The 26,697-nt window shown below is 47.6% G+C and overlaps 1 protein-coding gene across 2 annotated transcripts in view; it reads left to right on the plus strand.

Annotated features, from left to right (window-relative positions):
* Positions 1–26,697, plus strand: part of AGTPBP1 (ATP/GTP binding carboxypeptidase 1) — a 1,139,154-nt gene that overhangs the window by 960,233 nt on the left and 152,224 nt on the right. For both annotated transcript variants that reach the window (XM_086961295.1, XM_086961296.1), the window contains exon 23: positions 2,850–2,981. In XM_086961295.1, coding sequence (XP_086817421.1) covers positions 2,850–2,981 — 132 coding nt within the window. The remainder of the gene's footprint in view (positions 1–2,849; positions 2,982–26,697) is intronic.

Below are 26,697 nucleotides of genomic sequence, written 5' to 3' on the forward strand. Positions count from 1 at the left end.
GCATTACGCACATGTTTCCTCCTGTGCCTAAATGGGACTTAAACCTTGTCTTGTCATATCTGATGTGCGCTCCCTTTGAGCCCCTTCATAACTGTCCCTTGCGTCTTCTTAATCTAAAGACGGTTTTCCTGATAGCTATCACTTCTGCCAGAAGAGTGAGTGAGCTCCAGGCTCTTTCTTCTAAACCTCCTTCCCTTTAGGTTCTTGCCAAAGGTTGTTATGCCCTTTCACATCCCGCAGACCATCACTTTGCTCACCTTCTTTCCACCTCTGCATCCCTCGAAAGAGGAAGAGAGGCTCCACCGTCTGGACCCAAAACGTGTGCTCTCGTTCTATCTGAAGCGCACACAACGTTTCCGGGTGGATGACCAGCTCTTTGTTGGCTACGTGGGCGCCAAAAAAAGTTGGGCCGTGCACAAACGTACCATCTCTCAATGGGTCGTTCTCTGCATCAAAGTCTGTTACTCGTTGGCTAAGAAGGAGTCTCCTGTGGGGCTGCGTGCCCATTCCACCAGGGCGACGGCAGCCACTACTGCTTTGGTATGCGGCGTTCCCTTGCAACCGTATACCTAAGTATATTTTGCACACACACATGGGCATGGTAGGAGTTGACAATCTAGACGATTTTTTGTGTATCTTCAGCGTACTTGAACACCTGGCAGTCCATGCGGGCCAGAGCGGCCACAAGTGGCCGGAGATAGATGTTGAAGAGAAGGGGGGACAACGCGGAACCCTGGGGGACTCCTCATGTTAGTGATCTGAAGCGCACACAACAGTTCTGGGTGGATTACCATCTCTTTGTTGGCTACGTGGAGGCCAAAATAGGTCGGGCAGTGCACCAACGGATCATCTCTCGATGGGTCGTTCTCTGCATCAAAGTCTGTAATCGTTGGCTAAGAAGGAGCCTCCTGTGGGGCTGCATGCCCATTCTACCAGGGCGGCAGCAGCCACTACTGCTTTGGGACGCTGCGTTCCCTTGCAGGACATTTGTCAGGCAGCTACTTGGGCCTCGCTGCAGACGATTACCAAGCATTACTGCCTTGACAGTCAAGTCCTGAGAGACGGTTTCTTTGGCCGTTCTGTTCTCGGTGACTTTCTGCCCCTCCCATCCTCCCCGTTGTGCGAACTGATTACTAGGGTTAAGATCATCCCTTTTAGGGCCTTAGTTTTAATGCACCAGTGGTCAGTATCTTGCATGGCTCTGCGTTCCTGGCGCGGAAAGTCGTGTACAGAACTGACGCCAGTGCGCATTGGCGCCTAAGTAGTCTCCGTGACGTCATCTTGGCGCATACGATCCCAGGGACGGACGCGGAGCTGCAAGAAGCCACCTACTGACGCGCAGGGGTACTGCTAAGCAAATCTTGTTAGTGACCCGATACGAGACACCCTGTCAACCAGTTGGACCCTTTAAGACCGACCTGTCAGGAAGGATGGAATCCACTGAGGTGCCAACCCGCAGATCTAATTATGAACTAGTTACTACTTATCTGATGCAATCATGTAAACATATGAAAGATCCAGTGCTTGAGAAAATATAGTTGGTTAACAGTTTTCCAGTGTTGGTATCTTTAATAGATCGACATGCAACCCTCTTCCTCGATCAGAGACACTCCTTATCAATATCCTCTCACACATGTGCTATAGGAATATGAAATATTGTTGCATCTTTGGACAGTGGAGCTTGGTGCCTTCACACCTCCATGGTTGAAGTTTGAGTCTTCTCTAATGAGGTGATTGTGCTACAAAAGTGGGATTCTTTTGTACTGTTTTCTAATGCTGTTTCTTATTGCTGATATTGAATCATCAACTTGGGACTCCAGTGCAGCATCGAGGAATGATTCAAGCCTGTGAATCTAAGAAGCATAGCAACCATAAACAACAGTACTTCTCATTTCTCAATGGATAATTTTCAGTTCCGTATGGTGATCATATGGATGATCTACAAAGACTTGTTTCTGTTGACCTGCTGCGCATTCAATTTTTACAATAGAACACATCTCCCATAGACAGCATCATGAGAAGAATGTCTACATGTAAGCAGGACATGTCTACTTTTGATGATTGGAACAACATGCTGTTCTGCAAACAGCCCTTTGGAGAAAAAGCAGTTCATTAAAAGTCTTCTTCATCTGAAGCATGACAACACTATGAAATGTTTTAATATGTTAATATGCCATTTAGTGGCAAAATGCTAACTAAGAAAAAGTTATTACGACAGCATATTCATTAGCATGACAATACCAATGGCTGCATGTTTTATATAACACCTGGCAAATATTAGAATGTGTTTACATACTTTACATCCAACTTCAAATAATCTTATCCTTTGAAATGTGTTTGCTTGATTGAGAGAAGTTGCCTTTTCAAAGATTATTCACCTATTGAAGCAAATAGTTTCTAAAGCCTGCTCCTGCTTCAGTGAAGAATGTACCTCAATCTGTGCAATGAAAGGTGCCTCTAAAGGTATACCAATACAGCGAATACCCAATTATATTGCAACTGCATGATGATGAGAGAGAAATACTCCTCTGGGCTGAACACAAATGTGATCCCAGTTTCTCAATGCAGTTACTTAGGTGGATCGCCCAAAACAACTGATGGCTGAAGGAGGCAGACCCAAAAGGCCTTCATTTCTGTTTTTTAGAAAGGTCATGGCAAAAGATCTGGCTGACAGCTAAAGCTACCTGTAGACATACCTAAAACTTAATATTGGTGCCAGATAATGTGTATGAATTTAAAGGTGTATTTATAAAAAGTTAAATTGCATTAAAAAATATTTGACTCTGTTATGTAAACTTTAGTATGTCAGTGGAATAGGTTGCTGCTTGCTTATACTTTTTATTTTATAGGTCTACTGTGATTATCATGGTCATTCTCGCAAAAAGAACGTGTTCATGTATGGATGTAGCATCAAGGAGACTGTGTGGCATACCAGTGTTAGTGCTTCTTCCAGTGAACTAGTAGAAGACTTGGGATACAGAGTAAGTAGGTGAAAGAGAAGCCATAATGCTATCAGAAAAAATGGGGGAGTTGATATGTATGCACTTCTTATTTACTCTTGAATATCGATTTGAATGTAACCATTTAAGTAACACTTGTCTTTCCATTTCTGAGAATATGCATGACATTCATTACATTTATTATTTCCTTTCTAAACTCATTTTTCAGCTTTCCTTTGCAATGCAGTCAATCATAGTGTTTCTGGCTTTTTATGACTGTAAATATGTTGACAGCTTGATCTTTTCAGCAAGTTAAAATGTAATGCAAGACAAGAGCAAATGTCATACTTAACTAGCAAGTCACAGAAACATAACGATAGCAATAAAGCTGCTACAAATTAATCACACATAACCTTTTTTGTAAATTCCACAAGTTTTTTTTGTTTTTTTGTAAGAAGTGTACAGAGTATTAAGCCCATACATAGGTAATGAGGTAGCTCTGAGTGTCATTGAAAGACTTGTACAGTCCTCTAGTGGGTACATCTGCATTATTTCAGTCATATACTGGTGTGGTTTAACAAATTGAGCATTACTATGTATTATTTTGAGAAAAATACAGAAAATAGGCAAAACGAAGTAGAGCCTAAAGAAACAAAAATAAATATATGAAGACAGCCACACTCAAATAGATTAGAAAACCTTTGTCTTGACTGGTCCGATTTAGGGTATGAAGGTGTGTGTGATACAGAGCAAGGGCAAGATGGGGGTTGATCATGTAAGCAAGAGGTTCTGTTTTGCGCATCTAAGTAGCCATCCTAAATTGGCAAAGTAATGGGGGCTTGGATTTTGCATAAATAAACTGTGTTTGGGGCAGAGACATTAGGAGTGTTAAGTTTGAAGGTATTATCTATTATCATCACTTCTTATAAAGCAGGCCCAGGCCAACAAGTTGTAATATGAAAGCTTTTAGAGTTTTTCCATTGACACAGAATAGTTGTAGTCCCCACGTTTAGTAGTAAGCCTAGGACGAGAAGGTCTGGGACTCTAATGTCCGATATAAGGTTGAGAGTCCTTAGGTCTAGGGCTATATATTAATAAAATTAGGTGAAATATTTTGTGTGTAGTTTCTTCAGCAACTTCCCAAAAGGGTATATTATGTGTTTGCAATAATACAGCATGTTTTCTGTAACTTCCATACTTAGTAGGCAATTTCAACATGCATGAGATTTTATTATCCTGTTTTAAATAGCTTACTAGGTGTCCAGAAGCTTCAATGGTTTATTCAGAATTTGCATTGAGACACTACCCCTAGGTGCAATATTTTGGCTTGGAACATGTGTTGTACCATTTCTTTTGTGTATAAGCATTATTTTTCATGTTACTTATCTAGTAGTATGTAAATGTTTGCGGGTATGTGTCCCTGCAGGAATAGTTTGCTAAGTAAGGAGATTAGATGAGTTGACTTTGCTTTCTTTAGCTTACTCAGAGCAGCTTTAAGCGTAAGGAATCTAACAAAATCAAGGTTAGGCGGATTGTATTTATGCTGTAGTATAAGTAAATGAAGGGGACTATCTGGACAAACAAGATCTTTTATGGGGATGATTCCTTTTTTGATCCATTCTTTATAATAAATCACTCTGCCATCTTTGTTGATATGTGAGTCACGAAATAGTGTAGCTAATGTAGATCCTCGTATTTTGTTGGTGAGGCATTTATAAAAGTACTTTGTGCCGGGACAGAGTCTTTTATAGTATTCTGAGAGTGTAGGGCTTTCATATACTTCACTGTTAAAGTGTTAATAGGTTTGTGTAGTGGAATAAGGAGATGAGACACAGGAAAGTGGTATGGTGATAACGAGATGTTTTGTTTAGGGTCAAAGGAACAACCTGCTTTTGCTCAAGTCCAAATCTGGCTGAAAGCTCAGGGACCTGTCTGGGGAACTTTTGGAGCTGGTGTTGGGCCTTCTTCCTAGGTGTCCCAGATGTGTCATGTCACTCTAGCACAGAAAGGGGAAAAACAAACCAAAAATTGGCTATTAGAAGGATATATATAAAGCTGGTCGTCCGACCATAGTGCCACCTTCGCCAGTCAGGATGTGTATGTGACTATGGAGAGTGTGGGAAGACTCACTGTGGCACTACTGCATGCTTCCCCCCCCCTCCCCCACCTCCAGTCTTGTGGCGCCCCACCAACCCCACCAAAAGGATCGCCTTGCTGGCCCTTGCCTCTGGCCATAATCGTATTCAGGGCTGGGGCTTCTGTGGCACTCTCCTGGCCGCTGGGCCAGGTGGTTGTATATAGAAGGGTTGGCTCGTCCAGGTCTTCCCTTTTCTCCGTTCTCGGGATGCTGCCTGCTTGCCTCCGCCAGCCTGGTCCTGCACCTTGACTTCCGGGGAAACTGCCTGTCTCCCCGCCTTCCCACGTCACTGTGATTCCTCCACAGACTCTGTCATCTGCTTCTCCTTCCTACGGGTCCTCGATGGCGCTGGGTCTCGGCGTGGCCACTCCCCTGCCTCCTTTTCCAGAAACACTAGAGCACTGCTACTCTCATGTGTGGGGCCTAAGACGTCGACCATGATGGATTCGAGATCAACTCCTCTTTCTTTCTCCCAGTGTGATAGGTTTCAAAAGGTGAGCCTCTATTTGGACTCCAGAGTGTAGTAATACATTATGATTTTGTTTCCACTGTGTGGCTTGTCTAACAAGAAATGCTATTTGGTAGTTGAAGAAATTTGGGAAAGTAACTCCTCGTCTGATTTATTCACTCTAAGTTTGGTAAGCAAGATTCTTGACCTTTTATGTTTTTTGTATGATGTCTAAGACAAGCTTGTCCATCATTTTATAGAAAATAGTAAGTAGTTGTACGGGGAACGTACTTGTTATGAAGTGAATTTGAGGTACTGTCATAATTTTAGTACATTCAACTCCAGCCCCCCATTTAGGGGACCAAGTATCAAATAATTCTTAATTTTGGGATAGAGTGTCTTCTGATGTGGTCTCTAGAGTTTTCTAAGGAGTTCCAAAACCATATGCCCAAGTAGTTTATATATTTTGATTTATATTATAGCCCGGTATTCTCAACTATAACTGATAGACCTAGGCTATTCAGGGGAATACTCTAATTTTCTCAAAGTTTAGAGTAAGTTTATTGTTTTACATACAGGTTAATTGTTTTAGGAATTTCGGGGATAGCTGAGACTGCTTTTTCAGAGGAGATTAAAACATCATCTGTGTAGGCAGCTACTTTTGGTGGCCGGGTAGAACAGGGTCCTTTTAATGTTCCAATTAGAGCAGAGGGATACTAGTAGGGGTTTGATGGCTAAAAGGATGGCTAATACTAATAAGAATAAAAGAAGTGAGAGTAGACATCCTTGTCTGGTGCCTTGTGAGAGATAACATTTTGCAGACAAGTTTCCGTTGATTCCAATACAAGAGCCGTAGGGCAAGAGTAAAGGTCCAAGTCCAGGTGTTCAAATGAGGGGTGAAGCTCAAATTTGTCTAGCACTGTACACCAGAAGGTCCACACCTTATTGTATGTTTTCTTTTCTTCCAGTGCCATTGCGGGGAAATCATCAATTTAGGTTTTTGTAAAACGTGTCCTAATAATCTTATCTGATTTGACGTAAGTCTCACCCTCCCCAAACACTGTTTATGGAGATATTACCTTCCCAAGTATTGTGGCAAGAATCATGGCATATATTTCACAATCTACAGTAGGCAGAGATATGGGTCAGTAGATCTTGCTTTCTTTTGGGGACCCCATGTTCTTTATGAATAACCAATATATTAGCCTCAGAAGCCATTTTCCCTGATTGAACCTGAGCTTGCAAAACGTTGTTCCCTGTGGTTTAACAGTTGTTCCTCGCAGTTTTTAAAATAAAATCTTTATGGAAGCCTGTCCGGATGTTAAGACCATTTTTTGGACATTAATGGTCTAAATTTTCTCTGTTTTTTCAATTTAATAAGCTCCAATTATTATCTAATGAGAATAGTTGTAGCACGTCATAGTATGTTATATGGTCTTCCAGGGACCGTAGTGGGTTACAATTTTTTGGGAAAATAATCGAGGAATATTGCAAGTGTCCTTTTGGATATGTCCTCTATTATCTTGGATTGCGGTGATGTTCCACTTGTAACCCTTGGCTTTAAGGTAGTTGTCTGGTTCTTACCAACTTTGTTATATTTACCAACTTTTTTGGCCTTAATATGTGTGATGTCAACTACAAAGGCACTGTTCCTAGAGAAAGAAGAAGTCAAAGAAAAAGGATGATTCCCAAAAATATAATTATAAGAACATGAGGGAGAATCCCACTGTTTTTTTCTTGTTGCTCTCACACACTCCTAAATATGTCATGCTTCATCATTGGGCATTGCTCCTTACCAGGCTGATGCTGCAATGCCCTATGGGCCCCATGAAGGCTCAATTTGGTGGAGATCTTTTTTAGGTTTGTGTGCAAGGGTATGATAAGTGTGTGGGGTGGTCAAAAGTAAGAGAATAGAGAATAAAACTGTCTAGGAGATGCCAAGAAACTATTTGATTGTAGACAGGATTAAAAGGAACAAGAAACTGGTTGAAGCTATTGGTGGGGCGAAATGTGCCCAAGTAGCTGTAAGTAAGAAATAAATGTTATCTGGTCAACATGTTTCATGCCCGATGGTCCATAACAGATCCTCGATGCTTCATCAGTACCAGTAAAAGGTGGGTAGTGAACCTACATCAAACCTGTGATTTGCAGGAGCTGTTTACCTTAGGCGTTGGCGTATAGCCACCGCTGCTGCTTCCCCCATGTGTCTATCTAAGGATGTGGAGTGTAAGTTGCTAAGACCGGCACTGTTGCTCCTCTTGTGGTGAGCGGACAGAGTCTTACAACAGAAGTTATGTGTTTTAGGGCGCCTTTAAACCAGTTTTTATGTTGCTGCTAAGTAAACATGACTTCAGTGTCCTCGTATGGGATGTATTCTTCCGGTGGATCCACTTCAGTGTATTCATGGGTGTTAGAACCGGCTGTCTCTAGTTGGCAGAGGTATACACTTCTGACAAATAGGGACACACCTTTTCTAGTCAGGGCAAGGGGATCACACCCTTTGATAACCCCTGCTCACCCCTTTGGTAGCTTGGCAGAGCAGACAGGCTTATCTCAGAGGCTGTGTGTTAAGCATTTATGACCACATACAGTAATAAATACACTACCAATGGACACGACACAGTAGTATTATAAAAATAAGGATTTTTATATAAGGCTTAGCACAAGACCAAATAACGACAAAAATATACACAATCTTAATAAATACTCTTGGAAGGGAAAATAGTTCAAATGTAGTTTCTTCTTAGCACAAAGTCTTTTTGTATCAAAGCAACTCTTCTTCCTGGAAACACAGTTCTTGGCAACAATGTAACCCACACGGGAGTTACACGACGTCGCGGCAAAGTTAATCCAAAGGTTCGGCGTCGACCGCGAGGAGCGCTACCTCGAGCCCCGAGTCACACGGACCCCCAACAACACAGTACCTTAGGAAAATGAAGCGCATGATGATTAGCGGCGTCGAGTAATCCGGCGTCGCGTCTTCGGTGTCGATCAGGCCTCGGTAGTCGTCGATGTCGATGATGCTGTTGCAAAGTGTGAGCAGCGCTCACGGCGTCGAGAAGGCACGAGGGCGATGCGATCAGCAGCGGTGCAGACACGAGGTCCCTTGGAGCTGGAGCCGAACTCACTACTCACTGGCGTTGCTGCTGGCGTCGGTCGGGCCCGGCGTCGAGGGAGCGGGACACTTGAGCCGTCACTCACGGTGTCGAGCTGGATTCGGCGACGTCCGTCGGCGTCGAGATAGCTGGTTCTTTCAGAGGTGCTGGATTCACAGGTTCCAGCAAATAGCACTTTAGCAGATGAAGTCCTTTAGCCCTGTGACTTCAGCAGGAGACTGGCACTCTTCCAGCCCTTGGAGATTTTCTTAGCAAGCGTGAGAGTACACACACAGTTCCTCTCTCCTGGTTCCTTGGCAAAAATAAAGAAGCACTGCAGGATTCCCCCCAGCAAACAGCACACTGGCAGAAGGGGTAGGCAAGTCCTTAGATCAGCAGGCCTCTTGTCCTTGGTTTCAGGGTTCCTTGTCAGAAGTGATCTGATTTCTTGGTTCAGGGGTCCTTCTCTTATACCCCTTTTCGGCTTTGATCCCTTTGTCCATGCAGGGGAATTTCCCAACATCCTGGGTCTGTTGTGGGCGGAGCCAGGCAGAAGCACCTGGCCTATTCACTGAGCAGGGCTGGGCCCTCAGACGCCCAGCAGGAGGTGGAGCCAGCATTGTCACTAGCAGGAGCAGAGCTATCGGCCTCCTGGTAGGAGGTGGGGCTAGGATCGTCCATGGCAGGCACAGAGCCATCAGCCGCTTGGCAGGAGGTGGAGCCAGCATTGTATCAGGCAGAGCAGGCTATCAGCAACTACTCTCCCCCTACTCTCAACGCAAATGTCCCACTCATCCCACACTGACTCATCCAGACCTCTGGAGCCACCCAGCTCCTGTCACACACACGCAAGACCAGCAGAAACCAGAAATGGTTCGACAAGAAAATAGACACCTTCTAAAAGTGCTATTTTCAAACCCAAAGTCCAAAACCCATCCACACCAACGGATGCGTAATTAAACCCAGAGTTCAGGGATACCAAACTCGACATTGCACCATGCTCCCCGAGCCAGCTAGGATCATAGCATTAATAATCCCGGCGGCCCATGCTAACTAACGGAGAGCAGGTTACCTCGCAATAGTGAAGAACGAAGATGGCTGTTGTTCACTATTAGGACATGCCAACTTGGTCAGCGTGTCCTACCTTATACTTACAACGCACCCTGCCCGTGGGCCTACCATAGGGGTGACTAACATGAAGTTAAGGGAAGGTTGGAGGGACTGGCAAGTAGGTATACTCGCGCAGCCCGCGTGACAGTACCAGACTGCACGTAGGTCTCTCAATGCCCGACCCGTAGACATTCTTTTACGAGGCCCCTCTTGTGGGTGGCACAACACGTGCTGCAAGCCCACGAGCGGCATTTGGATTTACAAGCCCCGGCACTCCTGGTGCACTAGACTAGGGACTGATAGTAAACCAAATAAGCCAAACATGGAATACAATCGATACATCAATTTTAACATAGGGAGCACTTGCGCTGTGGCACTGATCAGCAGTGGCACAGCGCCCAAAGCGTATACCAGCAAAAACATCGTAAAACAGTGGAGGCAAACAGAAAAAATGGAGGAGAGACTCAAGCCAATGATGTCAGGTCTAACACGTGTCCCCTCCAGCTGAAATGTGGGGAGAACTACCCTTGACCTAGGGAGTCCTCTTCACTAAGGCGGAAAAATCTGGACAGACCATCAGCATTGGCGTGATCTGTACCAGGGCGGTGTTCCACCGTGAAGTCCATCCCCTGTAGGGAAATGGACCACCTCAACAGTTTCGGATTCTCACCCCTCATTTGCATCAAACATCTGAGGGGCCTGTGGTCTGTCTGAACCCGGAAGTGAGTCCCAAACAGGTAGGGTCTTAGCTTCTTCAGCGCCCAGACCACAGCAAATGCTTCTCGCTCTATCGCACTCCACCTCGTTTCCCTGGGAAGTAACCTCCGGCTGATGAAGGCTACGGGTAAGTCTCGGCCCTCTTCATTCACCTGAGCTAGAACAGCCCCCACTCCATGCTCTGAAGCGTCCGTCTGAACCATAAATTCTTTCGAGAAGTCGGGTGCCTGGAGTATAGGTGCTGTGCACATGGCAGTTTTCAGGGTATCGAAGGCCGTTTGACAGGCATCAGTCCAGATCACATTTCGTGGCTGCTTCCTGGAAGTCAGCGAAGTCAAGGGGTGCACAATGTTACCGTAATCCTTGACAAACCTCCTGTAGTAACCCGTGAGTCCTAAGAAGGCTCTCACCTGAGTTTGGGTTTTGGGCGGCGCCCAAGCCAGGATGGTATCAATCTTGGGTTGCAGGGGGGCAACCTTGCCGCTCCCTACTTGGTGCCCCAAGTACACCACAGAACCCTGCCCAATCTGGCACTTACTGGCTTTGATTGTGAGGCCTGCTCTGCGCAGGGCCAACAACACTTCCTGGAGGTGGCGCAAGTGTTCCTCCCAGCTGGCGCTGAACACTGCGATGTCGTCCAGGTAGGCGGCACTGAAATCCTCCAGTCCAGCCAAGACCTGGTTGACCAACCTCTGGAAGGTGGCAGGGGCATTCTTCATCCCAAAGGGCATCACACGGAACTGGTATAGCCCATCTGGTGTGGAGAATGCGGACCTCTCCTTTGCCCCATCAGTCAAGGCGATCTGCCAGTACCCAGACGTTTATTTATTTATTTATTTAGCGATTTATAGAGCGCCTGGTGACCCGGAGGCATCCCCGCGCTGTAACATTTGTGGAGACCAGAGGGGAAAGGAGACCTTATTTTGGGAACAGCAGAGTTTTCAATTTTTTTCGGAAAAGGAGATGACTGGGTTCCAGCCGCAGGGGGCGAGGAAGTGAGTTCCATCCTGAGGACGCTTTTACAGAAAAGCGTCGGCCGCCGGTGCGTGCCTTCCTGAATCTGGGGACGTTGGCCAGACGCTCATTGTCCGAGCGTAGGGACCTGGGGGCCTTGTATGGGGTGACCAGGTCTCTCAGGATAGCAGGGCCAAGACCGTTGAGAAGTTTGTGTGCGGTGCACAGGGCCTTAAATTCTACCCTTTGTCGTATTGGAAGCCAGTGGAGGGCCTTGATCGCTGGTCTGGCTGAGACTCTGGAAGGGAGATTCATAAGGAGCCGGGCAGCTGTGTTTTGCGTACGCTGAAGTTTAGCCATGGTGGCTTCAGGAGCTCCCAGATAGACCATGTTACTGTAGTCTAGCCCCGCAAGGATCAGACCTTGGACCAGGAGTTTCCTAGATAGGGGCGGAAGTAGTGGGAGGATCCTGCGGATGGAGCGCATGAGACCAAAACAGGTGCCTGCTGTTTTGGCTGCTTGAGTTTTCAGAGACAGCTCGGGTTCCAGCCAGACTCCTAAGGTCTTAATTTCTTGTTTCGGGGTGGTTACTTCCCCGAAAATGTCTGGCCAGACCGATGGGGGGATGGTGGTCCATTGCTTGCCCAAAAGCATGACTTCTGTCTTTGATCCGTTTAGTTTGAGCGATGACTCGCACATCCAGTGGTGAATTTCCTGGAGGCAGTTCAGCAGATTGTCTTGGTGGTTGTCAAGATGTGAGAGTGAGACGACCAATTGCGTGTCGTCCGCGTAACTCACTATCTTGATCCCGAAGGGGGCGACGACATCCTCGAGGGGGGCCATGTAAACATTAAACAAAGTGGGGCTTAGTGAGGACCCCTGGGGGACTCCGCTCGCGAGGGGAAGGGAGGCAGAGTGGGTGTTGCCATCCCATACCTGGAACGAGCGCCCTGAAAGGAAGGATTCTATCCATGTGAGCGCGGGACCTGCGAGCCCTGCCACGGCCAGCCGATGGAGTAGGACACGGTGGTTAACCGTGTCAAAGGCTGCGCTGAGGTCCAGGAGGATCACTGCCACTGACCCTCCTGAATCCAGAATGCACCTTGCCTCCTCGATGACAGCGAGAAGGGCGGTATCTGTGCCGTGGCCCGGGCGGAACCCAGTTTGGGACTGCCGCAGAAGGTTGTTTGATTCTAGAAACTGTGACAGTTGCCCATTGACCAGTTTCTCGGCCATTTTGCTGACGCAAGGGAGGAGTGAGATTGGCCGGTAGTTCGCCATGTCGGCGGGGTCCAGATGAGGTTTTTTTAGAAGTGCCTTGACTACTGCACTTTTCCAGCTTGGGGGGACAGAGCCTTGAGAGAGCGAGATGTTTATCAGCTCCGTGATCGTGGGCACGATGACAGGGGCTACTGTTTTCAGGAATCTGATGGGGGCGGGATCCAGAGGGGAGCCGCTTTTCATTTTGGCCATGGTTGTGCCTACTTCGTCCAGTGTAACTGCCCTGAAAGCGGTCAGCTGCGGATGCATGTTGTTTCCTGTGAGGTTGGTGGATGCATCATTGTCCATGTGGTTCGGCAGGCAGGGAGGGGGGAGGGAGACTAGGATACGGGCGATTTTGGAGTTGAAGTAGGTTGCCAGTTCGTCACTTCTGTCCGCAGGGGGTGAGTTGGAGGAGAGGGGGGCTGGTATTTTAAAGAGCTCTTTGGCGATGAGAAAGGATTCTCTTGCCGAGTTGGTGGAATTTTTTATTCTAGTGTCGTAGTGTGAGGCTTTAGTGAGCTTCAGAGTTGATTTGTAGATTCTCACCGACCTCTGATAGGCTTCCTTGTTGGCGTGCAGCCAGTCTTTCCTCCATAGTCGCTCTGCCTTTTTGCAGTCTTTGCGGAGAGTCCGGAGTTCCGGGGAGTACCATGGGGCTGATCCTAGTTTCCCGTTTTTATCCTCACGGGTTTTTATGGGGAGGATGGAGTCCAGTGACGTGGAGATCCACTCCCTGAATTTTCTGTCTGCGGTGACCGGATCTTCCGAAGAGGTAGGCGTAGTAGAGTTCAGGAATCTGGCCCATTCCTCCGCGGAGAGTCTGGACCATGCCCTGTCCCTGGTATAGGTAGATGGTTTGTGGAGTTTCTTGAAGGCTCCTGGTAGGCGGAGAGGGACCATGAAGTGGTCCGTCCACGGGAGGGGGAGGGGCTCTTTGGCTTGAGGGGTGGGAATGTTGGTAAACACCGGGTCAAGCAGATGACCTTTAGTGTGTGTGGCTCCGGAGTTGGTGAGGTGGAGACCGTAGGTAGCAAGTTCTGCGATCAAGTCGACTGCCCCTGTGTCTAGGGGGTCATCGAAATGGATGTTGAGGTCTCCTAGTATCGAGAAGTTAGATGTGGAGTGGGCCTGAGACGCTATGGATTCTAGGAGAGCGCTAGCAAAAGGGCCAGAATGGCCAGGGGGACGATAAACTAGGAGGCCTGACAATGAGCTAGTCTGTGCTAACTGGATGGTAAAATAAAGGCTTTCGGAGTCCAGGATATGAGCGTCGTTGGTTCTACAGGAGAAGTAGTCCCGGTAGATGATGGCCAGTCCTCCTCCTCTGCCTGATGGACGAGGTAGTGACTGGATAAGGAAGCCCGGAGGGAGGGCTAGAACAACGTCTGAGTCCGAGTGGTCAGTAAGCCACGTTTCAGAGAGGAACAGAATGTCGAGCTCGTGGTCTTCTATTAGGTGATTAATGAGCAGCGCATGCATAGGGAGTGAGCGACAGTTCAGAGTGGCCAGTTTAAGAGCCGGAGGAATGCCGGGTCGACTGGGGAGTTGTAGCTGAACTGGGTGGCAGCGTGTACAGCTGGTAAATGGTCCGTCTAGACCATGAACATAGTTACATGAGCTGTCATTGGTGGGTCTGAGACTGAGGAGGTCCCGACGCGAGTAGCTTACCCTAGGGGAAGCTGGGTCCGGCATGGGTTCTGGCCCTGAGCCCGGCCGAGCGCGGACGGGCGCAGACGGGCTTGCCTTAGGCGCGCCTTCGGCGCGCAAACGGCGCTCCCGCTGCGCTGGTATGGCCGACACATTTGAGGCGAGGGAGGAGGGCGTGGCCTCGTTGTGGGCGTGTCTACTCCTTCGAGCCGCGATGGCGGTTAGAGGGGTTTCCCTGTCTCCGCGCTATGATCCGCTGTGTCAGGGGATGTCAGGAGGGCTGCTCGGCGCGTTTGGCAAGCGCTTCAAATGCAGGTGAGTTTGTTAAATCAAACGTACTAAGGTACCGGGCAGCCCCCAACCGATCTATGAGCTCATCAGCTCTGGGGATGGGGTGCGCGTCAGTCTACGTAACTGAATTGAGTCCTCGGTAATCCACACAGAACCGAAGTTCCGGTGAAGCACCAGGCGCTGCAGCCTTCGGGACCAAGACCACTGGGCTGGCCCAAGGACTGTTAGAGGACTCAACCACCCCTAATGCAAACATTTTGGAAACCTCCTCCTTAATGTAAGCTCGGACCTTGTCAGTCACCCTGTAAGCCTTGTGCTTCACAGGAGGGCTGTCTCCGGTGTCAACGTCATGGACACACCAATGAGTGACACCCGGAACCAAGGAAAACAGATCCGGGAATCGTCCCAACAGTTGGCGACAATCCTGTTTCTGCTCAAGGGTCAGTGTGTCAGAGAGGACAACACCATCCACTGACCCGTCTTGCTCTTTAGCACACAGGAGGTCAGGAAGAGGCTCACTCTCCTCCTCCATTCCAGCATCTGTAGCTAGGAGCATGCCCACTTCGGACCTTTCTAAGTGGGGCTTCAAACGGTTGATATGCAGGACCCGCAAGGGGTTCCTGGGAGATTTCAAGTCCACCAGGTAGGTGACATCGCTCTTCTTCGCCACAACCTTAAACGGTCCAGTCCACCTGTCCTTGAGCGCACAAGGTTCCACAGGGGACATGACCCACACTTCTTGACCAGGCTGAAGCTCTACCAGAGTGGCATTCCGGTCGTACCAACGCTTCATCTCCTCCTGGCTGGCCTCCAGATTTGCCTGAGCAAGGTCTCTGAAGCGCCGAGTCTGGTTCCTGAAGGCCAGCATGTAACTGTATACATCCTGGGGAGGTTTCCTGGGAGATTGCTCCCAGCCTTCCTTGACCAGACTCAAAGGCCCTCTTACCGGGTGACCATACAAAAGCTCAAAGGGGCTGAACCCTAGAGACTTTTGCGGCACATCTCGGTAAGCAAACAACAGGCATGGCAAGAGGACGTCCCATTTCCGCCTCATTGGTTCTTCAAGACCCATGATCATGCCTTTAAGGGTCCGGTTGAATCTTTCAACCAGCCCATTTCCTTGAGGGTGGTAAGGAGTGGTGAACTTGTAGGTTACCCCACACTCCTTCCACAGAGACTTCATATAGTTAGAAATGAAGTTGGTGCCCCGGTCTGACACCACCTCTCTGGGGAACCCCATCCGGGAGAAAACACCCATCAGTGCCCGTCCCACCACGGGGGCCGTCACTGTTCGGAGAGGGATGGCTTCCGGGTACCGTGTGTCATGGTCCACCAAGACCAGGATGAACCTGTTGCCCAGGGCTGTCTTGGGGTCCAGGGGCCCAACAATGTCAATACCCACCCGGTCAAAGGGGGTACTGACCACTGGAAAAGGTTGGAGGGGAGCCTTCTGCTTCCTTCCGCTTTTCCCACTTGCCTGGCAAGTGTGACAAGTCTTACAATGGATGTCTACATCCCTTCTCATCTGAGGCCAATAAAAATGGGTGACAAGCCTGTCATAGGTCTTGTCCTGCCCCAGATGTCCAGCTAACGGAACGTCATGAGCCAAACCCAGTAGGAAGGTTCTAAAGCGCTGGGGTACCACCAGCACACGGGCTGACCCAGGCTCAGCAGCCTTAGGCTCGCTATACAGGAGGTCGTTCTCCCAGTACACAAAATGTGACCCTGACTGATCACCTGAGGATTGGGCTGAGGCCTGCTGCCTCATGCCCACAAGAGAAGGGCACACCTTCTGTTCGGCACAGAATTCCTCCCTGGAGGGACCACCATCCTGCTGCCAATGGGTCAGCTCGGGCAGGTCTCCCAGTTCGGCAATTTGTTCCCCTGTGGGCTCCAGGGCATCCCCCTCAGGGTCTACCTCCTCCTGGACCACGGGAACTACGGGGGCCGGTTTCCCGCGCCTCCTGCCTCTTCTCTTTACAGCTGGGTCCTGGGCCATACTTTCAGGCTCCGGGACCCCATCAACACCCTTACTCGCTGTCATTGATCGAGTGGTTGCACACACCCACTCTTGCACACCCAACATTTTCAAGTGCGTCTCCCTCTCCACCTTAGCCCAAGGGGAGTCTTCCAAATCATTGCCCAGGAGACAATCGACAGGCATGGCGGGCCTCACAGCAACCTGAAGAGTACCTGAAACTCCCCCCCATTCAAAGGAAACTTGAGCTACCTCACACTCTTTCTGGGAGTTGTCAGCAGCTATCACGGGGTAGAATGCGTGGGGAACCACCTGCTCTCTGGACACCAAGTGACACTTGACAGCTGTCACACTCGCTCCGGTGTCTCTGAGAGCTTCCACTCTATGGCCATTAATGGTCACCCACTGCCTATATTTACTAATGTTACTAGGCAGAGGGGGTGGAGGGACCATTTGCATGTCTCCTAGCGAGACCAGGGACATTTCTGCGGGACCCCTCCCACCAGGGACAACCATTTCCTCCCCTCCCAGGGCTACACTCGCCAACTGACGGGGGGGTGCACGCGGCGGTGCATACGAATTCTTCATGGGACACTGGGGGTCATAATACCGGTGTCCCACCTGCCCACAAACGTAGCAGGTCAGGGGGCCCCTATGAACAGGTTTACCCATCGGGGCCCCTGGCTTCTTCTCAGGGGGAGGCTGGGAACCTTTCCCTTGGGGATTACTTTGGGGCCCTTTCTGGGACTCCTTCTGTGTACCCTTGTCCCCCCCACTCTTCTGCTGGGGACCCTGCCCACCCTTGGCTGAGTCTCCCACTGGACCCTTGTGGACCCTGGTACTGACCCAGCGGTCCGCCTCCTCAGCAAGTTTTCTAGGGTTAGATATCTTGCTATCAACAAGGTGCTGGCGCAGCTCTGGAAAACAGTTATTAGACAAATGCTCCCAAGCAAACAAATCATAAAGAGCTTCATAACTTTCCACTTTGCTGCCCTTTACCCAACCATCCATGGCTCTGCAAAAATAAGACACATATTCAACCCACGTCGTACCAGGCAACTTCTTACATTCTCTAAAAGCTTGTCTGTACTTCTCGGGGGTTAGGCCATACCGTAACATTAAAGCATCTTTCATATGAGCATACGACATCCTATCCTCAACAGGCATGTCTAACAGGGTATCTCTCCCCTCATTCACAAAGCGACCCCACAACCCCGCTCCCCAATCCTTCTCAGGGACCCGGTGGGCCAACAATGCTAACTCTTACGCTTTAAACCACGGACCAATATCTTCATTCCTATGATAATCTTTGATGACATCTTTGGGAAAGTAAAACCTACTTTCTGCAGGCACAGATAGAATGCTGCCACCAGAGGGATTCAATTCTAACTTCTTAGCTTGGATCACCAATTCCCTCAACTTGGTATCACGCTCCAAAGCTAACTTCTCTCGTTCAAACTCCAACCTTTTGGTCTCCAAATCAGCTTCTCTCCTACCTCTTGCATTTTCTAACTCCAACTGCCCATTTATCTTTAGCCTTGCCATTTCCATGTTGTATGCACGCTCCTTCGCCCTTTCTTCTCGTTCTTCAGGGGAAAGACCTTTGGAGGAAACACTGCTTCCGGGAGAGGACTCGGGCCCATTCACTGGCGCCTCCCCATCCCCTTCCCCTGGCCGAGGGATCTCTGGACTCCAACCCGGCCTCCAAAGCTTTGAGATATTGCTCTTTTCTTGAGATGCCTTTGGTAGGCACTTTCAGCTGCTTGCAAAAGAATTTCAGCTCCTTCAAGCCGTAGTCGTTTATCTTCGCTCTGTCGAATTCCTCCACAACAACAGGGGTAGTGACTCCGGTGTCACTCATGGTCAAAACTGGCAGTGTTCAAAAAATCAAGTTTCAGAAAAGCGGAGAACCAAAAATGGATCCTTCCAAATTAGATTGTGGCTGCGCTATGGTCTGCTTTCACTATGTAGCGCACACTAATCACTGCACATGGGTCATAAATGCAAAGTTCAAATCCCACCGCTGCCACCAATGTTAGAACCGGCTGTCTCTAGTTGGCAGAGGTATACACTTCTGACAAATAGGGACACACCTTTTCTAGTCAGGGCAAGGGGATCACACCCTTTGATAACCCCTGCTCACCCCCTTGGTAGCTTGGCAGAGCAGACAGGCTTATCTCAGAGGCTGTGTGTTAAGCATGTATGACCACATACAGTAATAAATACACTACCAATGGACACGACACAGTAGTATTATAAAAATACGGATTTTTATATAAGGCTTAGCACAAGACCAAATAACGACAAAAATATACACAATCTTAATAAATACTCTTGGAAGGGAAAATAGTTCAAATGTAGTTTCTTCTTAGCACAAAGTCTTTTTGTATCAAAGCAACTCTTCTTCCTGGAAACACAGTTCTTGGCAACAATGTAACCCACACAGGAGTTACACGACGTCGCGGCAAAGTTAATCCAAAGGTTCGGCGTCGACCGCGAGGAGTGCTACCTCGAGCCCTGAGTCACACGGACCCCCAACAACACAGTACCTTAGGAAAATGAAGCACATGATGATTAGCGGCGTCGAGCAATCCGGCGTCGCGTCTTCGGTGTCGATCAGGCCTCGGTAGTCGTCGATGTCGATGATGCTGTTGCAAAGTGTGAGCAGCGCTCACGGCGTCGAGAGGGCACGAGGGCGATGCGATCAGCAGCGGTGCAGACACGAGGTCCCTTGGAGCTGGAGCCGAACTCACTACTCACTGGCGTTGCTGCTGGCGTCGGTCGGGCCCGGCGGCCGGCGTCGAGGGTGCGGGACACTTGAGCCGTCACTCACGGTGTTGAGCTGGATTTGGCGACGTCCGTCGGCGTCGAGATAGCTGGTTCTTTCAGAGGTGCTGGATTCACAGGTTCCAGCAAATAGCACTTTAGCAGATGAAGTACTTTAGCCCTGTGACTTCAGCAGGAGACTGGCACTCTTCCAGCCCTTGGAGATTTTCTTAGCAAGCGTGAGAGTACACACACAGTTCCTCTCTCCTGGTTCCTTGGCAAAAATAAAGAAGCACTGCAGGATTCCTGCCAGCAAACAGCACACTGGCAGAAGGGGTAGGCATGTCCTTAGATCAGCAGGCCTCTTGTCCTTGGTTTCAGGGTTCCTTGTCAGAAGTGATCTGATTTCTTGGTTCAGGGGTCCTTCTCTTATACCCCTTTTCGGCTTTGATCCCTTTGTCCGTGCAGGGGAATTTCCCAACATCCTGGGTCTGTTGTGGGCGGAGCCAGGCAGAAGCACCTGGCCTATTCACTGAGCAGGGCTGGGTCCTCAGACGCCCAGCAGGAGGTGGAGCCAGCATTGTCACTAGCAGGAGCAGAGCTATCGGCCTCCTGGTAGGAGGTGGGGCTAGGATCGTCCATGGCAGGCACAGAGCCATCAGCCGCTTGGCAGGAGGTGGAGCCAGCATTGTATCAGGCAGGGCAGGCTATCAGCAACTACTCTCCCCCTACTCTCAACGCAAATGTCCCACTCATCCCACACTGACTCATCCAGACCTCTGGAGCCACCCAGCTCCTGTCACACACATGCAAGACCAGCAGAAACCAGAAATGGTTAGACAAGAAAATAGACACCTTCTAAAAGTGCTATTTTCAAACCCAGAGTCCAAAACCCATCCACACCAACGGATGCGTAATTAAACCCCGAGTTCAGGGATACCAAACTCGACATTGCACCATGCTCCCCGAGCCAGCTAGGATCATAGCATTAATAATCCCGGCGGCCCATGCTAACTAACGGAGAGCAGGTTACCTCGCAATAGTGAAGAACGAAGATGGCTGTTGTTCACTATTAGGACATGCCAACTTGGTCAGGCGTGTCCTACCTTATACTTACAACGCACCCTGCCCGTGGGCCTACCATAGGGGTGACTAACATGAAGTTAAGGGAAGGTTGGAGGGACTGGCAAGTAGGTATACCCGCGTGACAGTACCAGACTGCACGTAGGTCTCGCAATGACCGACCCGTAGACATTCTTTTACGAGGCCGCTCTTGTGGGTGGCACAACACGTGCTGCAAGCCCACGAGCGGCATTTGGATTTACAAGCCCCGGCACTCCTGGTGCACTAGACTAGGGACTGATAGTAAACCAAATAAGCCAAATATGGAATACAATCGATACATCAATTTTAACATAGGGAGCACTTGCGCTGTGGCACTGATCAGCAGTGGCACAGCGCCCGAAGCGTATACCAGCAAAAACATCGTAAAACAGTGGAGGCAAACAGAAAAAATGGAGGAGAGACTCAAGCCAATGATGTCAGGTCTAACAATGGGATAAATGTGTCTGTGGCTCTGCAGGTGGGAATTTTACCCAGGAATAGAATACCTCTGATCCAAACACCTTGTGTGCCTCAATCACAAAAGTGGGGAAAGAAACAACAGGAGTATTACCCGTAGACCAGATTGAGATCTGGGTGTACATATGTATAAAACAACAATATCTCAATAGGATTCACTTTACCAACAGATATATTTGCATGTGCAAGACATTAGAAAAGATCTGGACATAAAGGAAGAGAGACTCAGAATTTTCGTTTTTCAAAGGTGCATATAGCATCATGTATTAAAGGGTCATTTTTACACAATAGTCAAAAACAACAGTTAGGAGAAGCAGCACTTGAAGCATGTAATGCAGTGGCAACCCAAGGGGGCTTTGTGCACTACGTGATAGTGAGACAAACTGTGACGGCGCAAGTGACATACGGGTGAAAACAGTGATAGGCGCAAAAAGGAACAAATGAAAACAGTATATACAACATTGTTGGTTCCTCCTTAGTAAATCGGTAAATGCTGTTAGTTTGGGAACTAAGGATGGTGCTGCGCCATGAGTTGCGCTGAAATATGGGTCAACAGCGTTTCGATCTTATTGATTTAGGATCTTCATCAGGACCGGGTTGCCGATTGATGGGAGTGATAAGGGGTGCTGGTCCAGAATTGGGTCCCCAATCTGGTAATGGATGACTGCGTAGTCGAGTAATACAGAATATCCAGTTGAAGGGGCCCAAGAATGTGGAAGAGAATAGCGGGCGCAAAAACGGAGCCCTGTTATGGCCAGTAAGTTAACCTGGGCGGGAGGAGCAAAAGGATGCGTGAGTCCGGTAGAGGGATCCGGGGTTGTGTCATATGCGGGAGAAATCGGCGCGTGGACACCGGAGCAACTCTCGCGGATCCAGGTCTACTAACCAGACTAATTGACTGCTTTCTGACTGCCGGAATTCTACGGCACCAACACTATTCTCTAAGGCAACTCCACTGGACTTAGACAGTGGATCGCTCCTCCCTGCCAATTTTAATCGTCCACCCGGCTGGAACGGGGCTCCGTTCCCTTGCCTCCCAATGACTCATTGATAACTCGTGGTTTTTCAACCCACCTCACAGACAGCTCCATCATCTGTCTGCACCTCGGCCGTGACGGGGCTCCGTCCACGCGCCGATTTCTCCCGCATATGAAACACAACCCCGGATCCCTCTACCAGACTCATGCCTCGGGCACATCAAAAATACATGTTGACAAAAACTACAAGAAATTAATCATATCAGTCAGGAGACAGGAGGACACGACTACAAGTAGGAGTGTAAAAGAAGAAGGGTCACTAAGAATGCAAATGAGCGATCAATTGAATAGGATAAGCCGAGAGCCACAAAGAAGCACTCAATATTCCTGATGTCCAAGGGGCCCATTAGATACCTTATGGTGTCAACAAGGGTCTCCAATTGTAACACCTGTAACACCTCAAACGTTCAGTACATTCCACATCAACTACAAATCGCTCTCCAATCTCAAAATCATCTTGTGGAATGTGGCAGGAATACGCAAAGCACTTAAACATGAAACTGTCGCAAAAATACTGCAGGAAGGAGACATCGTATGCCTACAAGAGACCTGGGCCACAGACTGTACACCTCAAAGCCTATGCTGGCTTTTACAAACTAGCAACCAAAAACAATCGGTTTGGTAGACCCTCGGGGGGCATTTCGATCTATGTAAAACATCTAAAACAGATGACAGTAAAGAGGGTAAAAATCGAGTCTGATGCGTTACAGGCACTCATAATAGAGGGTGACAGGGTCAGAAAAGACAGTGCCCCTATCCTAGTTATAAACTTATATCTAAATGCACAGGGTCAGAAAAAACTGGACGCCACTAAACATATCATAACACTAATAAAGGAAATCTTATACTCTAATGCTAAAGTAATCATAGGAGATTTTAACCTGTTAGCCTGGGGACTAATTCCCCCGCTGTGCTGGGGCGGCGGGGGAGCGTGCACAGTGCCCTGGTGCTCTTGATGAGCTCAGCTCAGCTCATCATGAGCCACGGTGGCCGTGTGCTCATGACGAGCAGAGCTCGTCGCGGCCACACCCGTTTTCATAGAACGTTCAGCACAGCGGGGGAATTAGCCCTGCGTGCGAGCGTTCGGACCGTTATGATGAGCTGAGCTCGTCGTGAGCGTTCAACGGGTTAATCTGCATCACCTGGGAACAAATCAGAATGACAGCCTGGTTCTAACCAGCTCTGAAAGGGTTTTTAACTCCTTCCTAAAAAACTATGACCTAAAATCTGCGAATGAAACCCGGAAAAATCCAGGTTCCAAGCCTTCTGGTTCAACCACATTCAAGAACTGCTCCACAATAGATTATCTCTTTCTATGCAATTTGCTATCCCAGAAAATTGTCAACTTTGAAGCAGAAGTACATGAAACTAGTGACCACAAATTATTGCTGGTGGATCTAAACTTCGGCTTGTTACAGAGGGAACAAGCAGCCGCAGTATCCCAGTCAACAGGGACTGAAGAACACACACTAGTTAAAAGGCTAAAATGGAACAAGCACCAAGTATAGCGGTTCAATGTTTGGAAAAAAAACAAGAGTGCAAAGAGAAGAGTCCGTAAAATCAACCTAGTATGGAAAACTGGACAAAGTGGATTGGAACCCTAAAAGCCATATTGGTTAATGACCTCAATGTCAGCGCATCGGGTAACACAACGCATACCCCACGATTTAGATACAACAATATAAAACTAACCACAATAACACGTAAATTAAAAACGGCAAAAAGACTACATAAAAATCGGAGGAACCCAGGAAACAAGGGAGAGGTGTAAAGACTTATCTAAGATGCAGGAACATTTGTTATGGTCGCTTAAACAAGAAAAATTAGAGAAAGATTGGGTAACAATGCAGAAGCTCTCAAAACCCCACAAACAACGACAGCTTTGGCAATACATAGCAAACTTGGAGAAAGGTAAAGTGGACAGGCGCAACTCAGTACACGCAGATGCTTGGCTGAGACTCATCGCTTCAATCTATACTGAGAAAGCAGTTTCCGTAGACCATGAAAACTACGAGGTCCATCCTGCATATAGTGAAGACATAGAGACGGAGGCCCCTGTGGAACCCCTGGGCAACGATCAAGACGGTATCACAGTCAAACAAGTAATAAAAAGGATAAGAAGAGATGAGGCACCCGGGCCCAATGGCCTCCCAGGTGCCATCTTTAGAGAAGGTCCAGTTTACTGGGGTAAAATTCTCTCTAAATTGTTCATCGAATGTAGTCTAAAAGCAAAAGTACCAGACTCGTGGCGAGGGTCTTTCCTGCATCCAATCTTTACGAGAGAGGAGAATACAGACCCAAAAAATTATAGACTAATTGCTCTCCTGGACATTAAAGGAAAAGCCTATGCTAGCACCTTACTGAAGGAACTAAATGGATGGATTAAAGAGAACGAAATCCTCCCCTATTATCAGACTGGATTCCGTAGGGGCTGCTCTACAATTGATAACATCGTGGCTATGTCATATCTGAGCCAGCAAGCTAACTGCAAAAACAATAAACCAGTTTATGCATGCTTTGTTGACTACTCATCTGCCTTTGATGGGGTACCCCGACATAAGCTATAGGAAAAATGTAGTAATTGGCATATTCCAGCAGGTTTCCTTAATGCCATTATCTCACTATACAGTAACACCAGGATCAAAGTAAAGCTAGCGGATAACACCATAACAAAGAAGTGCCTGACAAACCGCGGATTAAAACAGGGATGTGTACTTCCCCCCATGCTGTTTAATCTGTACACCGCTCTTGATGCCAGCCTCGTAACCCCGAAAATCGGAAACAACAAACTGCAAATTTTACAATACGCAGATGACTTAGTGGTAATGGACCACACAAAAATCGGACTACAAAGAGGCGTAGACAGCCTCAATAAGTACAATGAAAGCAACAAGCTTACAATAAATGCTCAAAAAACAAAAGTAGTCATTTTTGGCCACTTCCCCAAAAAAGCTTTACTAAAATGGCATGTGGGTAATGAAATTATTAATACCACAAGATCGTACAATTATCTCGGTTGCTGGCTAAGTGAAACAGGTAAAGCAACATAACACATGCACAAAATGAAGGCCAGAGCACAGGCAACAATCTTTTTGCTATGCAAATTAAATGAGTTAATGCACAGTCCAACATCAGCCCCTATTAGAAAAGTAATACAAGCTAAAATTAGGGCAACTGCAGGTTATGCACATCAGGCATCTCCAGGCAAAATGGACGCAATGTTGGACAAAGTGCAATGCCTGGCCTACAAACGCATTTTTAAACTTCCCAAATTTACTCGTAACAGCCTAATTTGTTTGGAGTTCGGCCTAAGACAACAAAGTAAGGAATGCTTGGGAACGCATGCAAAGTATTACTATCAAGTGTTAACAGCCCCAGCCGGAAGTTTAAAAGGTATGCTTAAGCCAATTTATGGAGAGACCACCAACCCGTGGCAAGGTTACAAGGAAAAAGTGGTGGATACATTGGGTTTGGCAATCGAAAACTGGCTGGTAGGATCAATAAACTACCTGGCAATTAAAAACACAATTAACAAAGAATGTTTTCAATTGTCGCGCACAAATGACCTAGCGGAATATGCAACAGGAAAGGACCACCCGGGTTGCTAACATTATATACTGGATATAAAACCCAGCCCTATCTTAATCAAGCACTAGCACGGAATGCACTTAAAAACATTATATGGGCCAGACTAGTGCCCCTCCAAATCAAAGAATCAAACCCCGGGTGGAAGTCCCTTGAACATAAAGTCAGATGCAGACTCTGCAACTATAAACACGAATCTCTGCTACACTTGATTTGTTGCTGTCCCGGTATGCTTCTGCCTCGTCAGACTCTTTTAAAACAAATCTGGCTATGAAACGGGGTTCGAACAGTAAAAGAAGCCGTTTTGGTATTTTTTTCCTGCACCCTTCCGTCTGACTTGGCCAAGTTTTGGAAATACATGGCCGAGCTTCGAAATAGGCTCATGGAAGAAGAGGGGTCAGGCAAGATGAAAGATAATTTGACTTGATAAGTAACGTGCCTCCACTAACCAATCGGTGAAGATGTCATTCTAGCTATTAAAATGTTAGATCCTGCAAGAAACTTCGCAAAAAGGATGAACTGGCAGTTTCTTGCCATTTTACCAATGTGTATATATATATACACACAAATGTCTTTCTTTTATATTTGTTATCTCAATTTCCTTTTAAACTGTATGTAAGACATATTGCAAATGGTTTTAAGTAACTGTGCAATATAAATAAATAAGACACATAAATTAGAATTTATTCAGAACTTTATTTGATGATCCGTTCTGAGATGGTATGAGGATGTTTTTACATATATATAGGAGGAATCGGGTGAACAGTGATCGTTATCGATGCAGTACACATATCTTGCCCGGGGGGGAACAAACGCAATTTTATTTCCAATTTTTTCCGATTTGTTTGATCAACAAGATGCATCCAGGTATATGGTCTGATGTTAAACTGTAGTTCCGGTTACTATTTCTTTAACAATCCACACATTGTAAGATGGCGGCCGAAATGTGCGCAGGTACCGGTGGGATTGGATGTGTTTTGTCTGTCTTCGCCTTTCATGCCTGATTATGGCAAGCCCATATAAGGAAGATTGAGATGCTTCAGTGACACAGCGTGGTTAGTAACATAGGACTTGACTTTGAATTCACCAGTAAGCGGGCGGTCAAAACTTTCTTTATATTCCATTTAACTACATTTAACAGCAATGTAG

The sequence above is a fragment of the Lissotriton vulgaris genome, chromosome 3_1 (genome assembly GCF_964263255.1).
Source record: "Lissotriton vulgaris chromosome 3_1, aLisVul1.2, whole genome shotgun sequence".
In the NCBI taxonomy this organism is placed as follows: Eukaryota; Metazoa; Chordata; class Amphibia; order Caudata; family Salamandridae; genus Lissotriton; species Lissotriton vulgaris.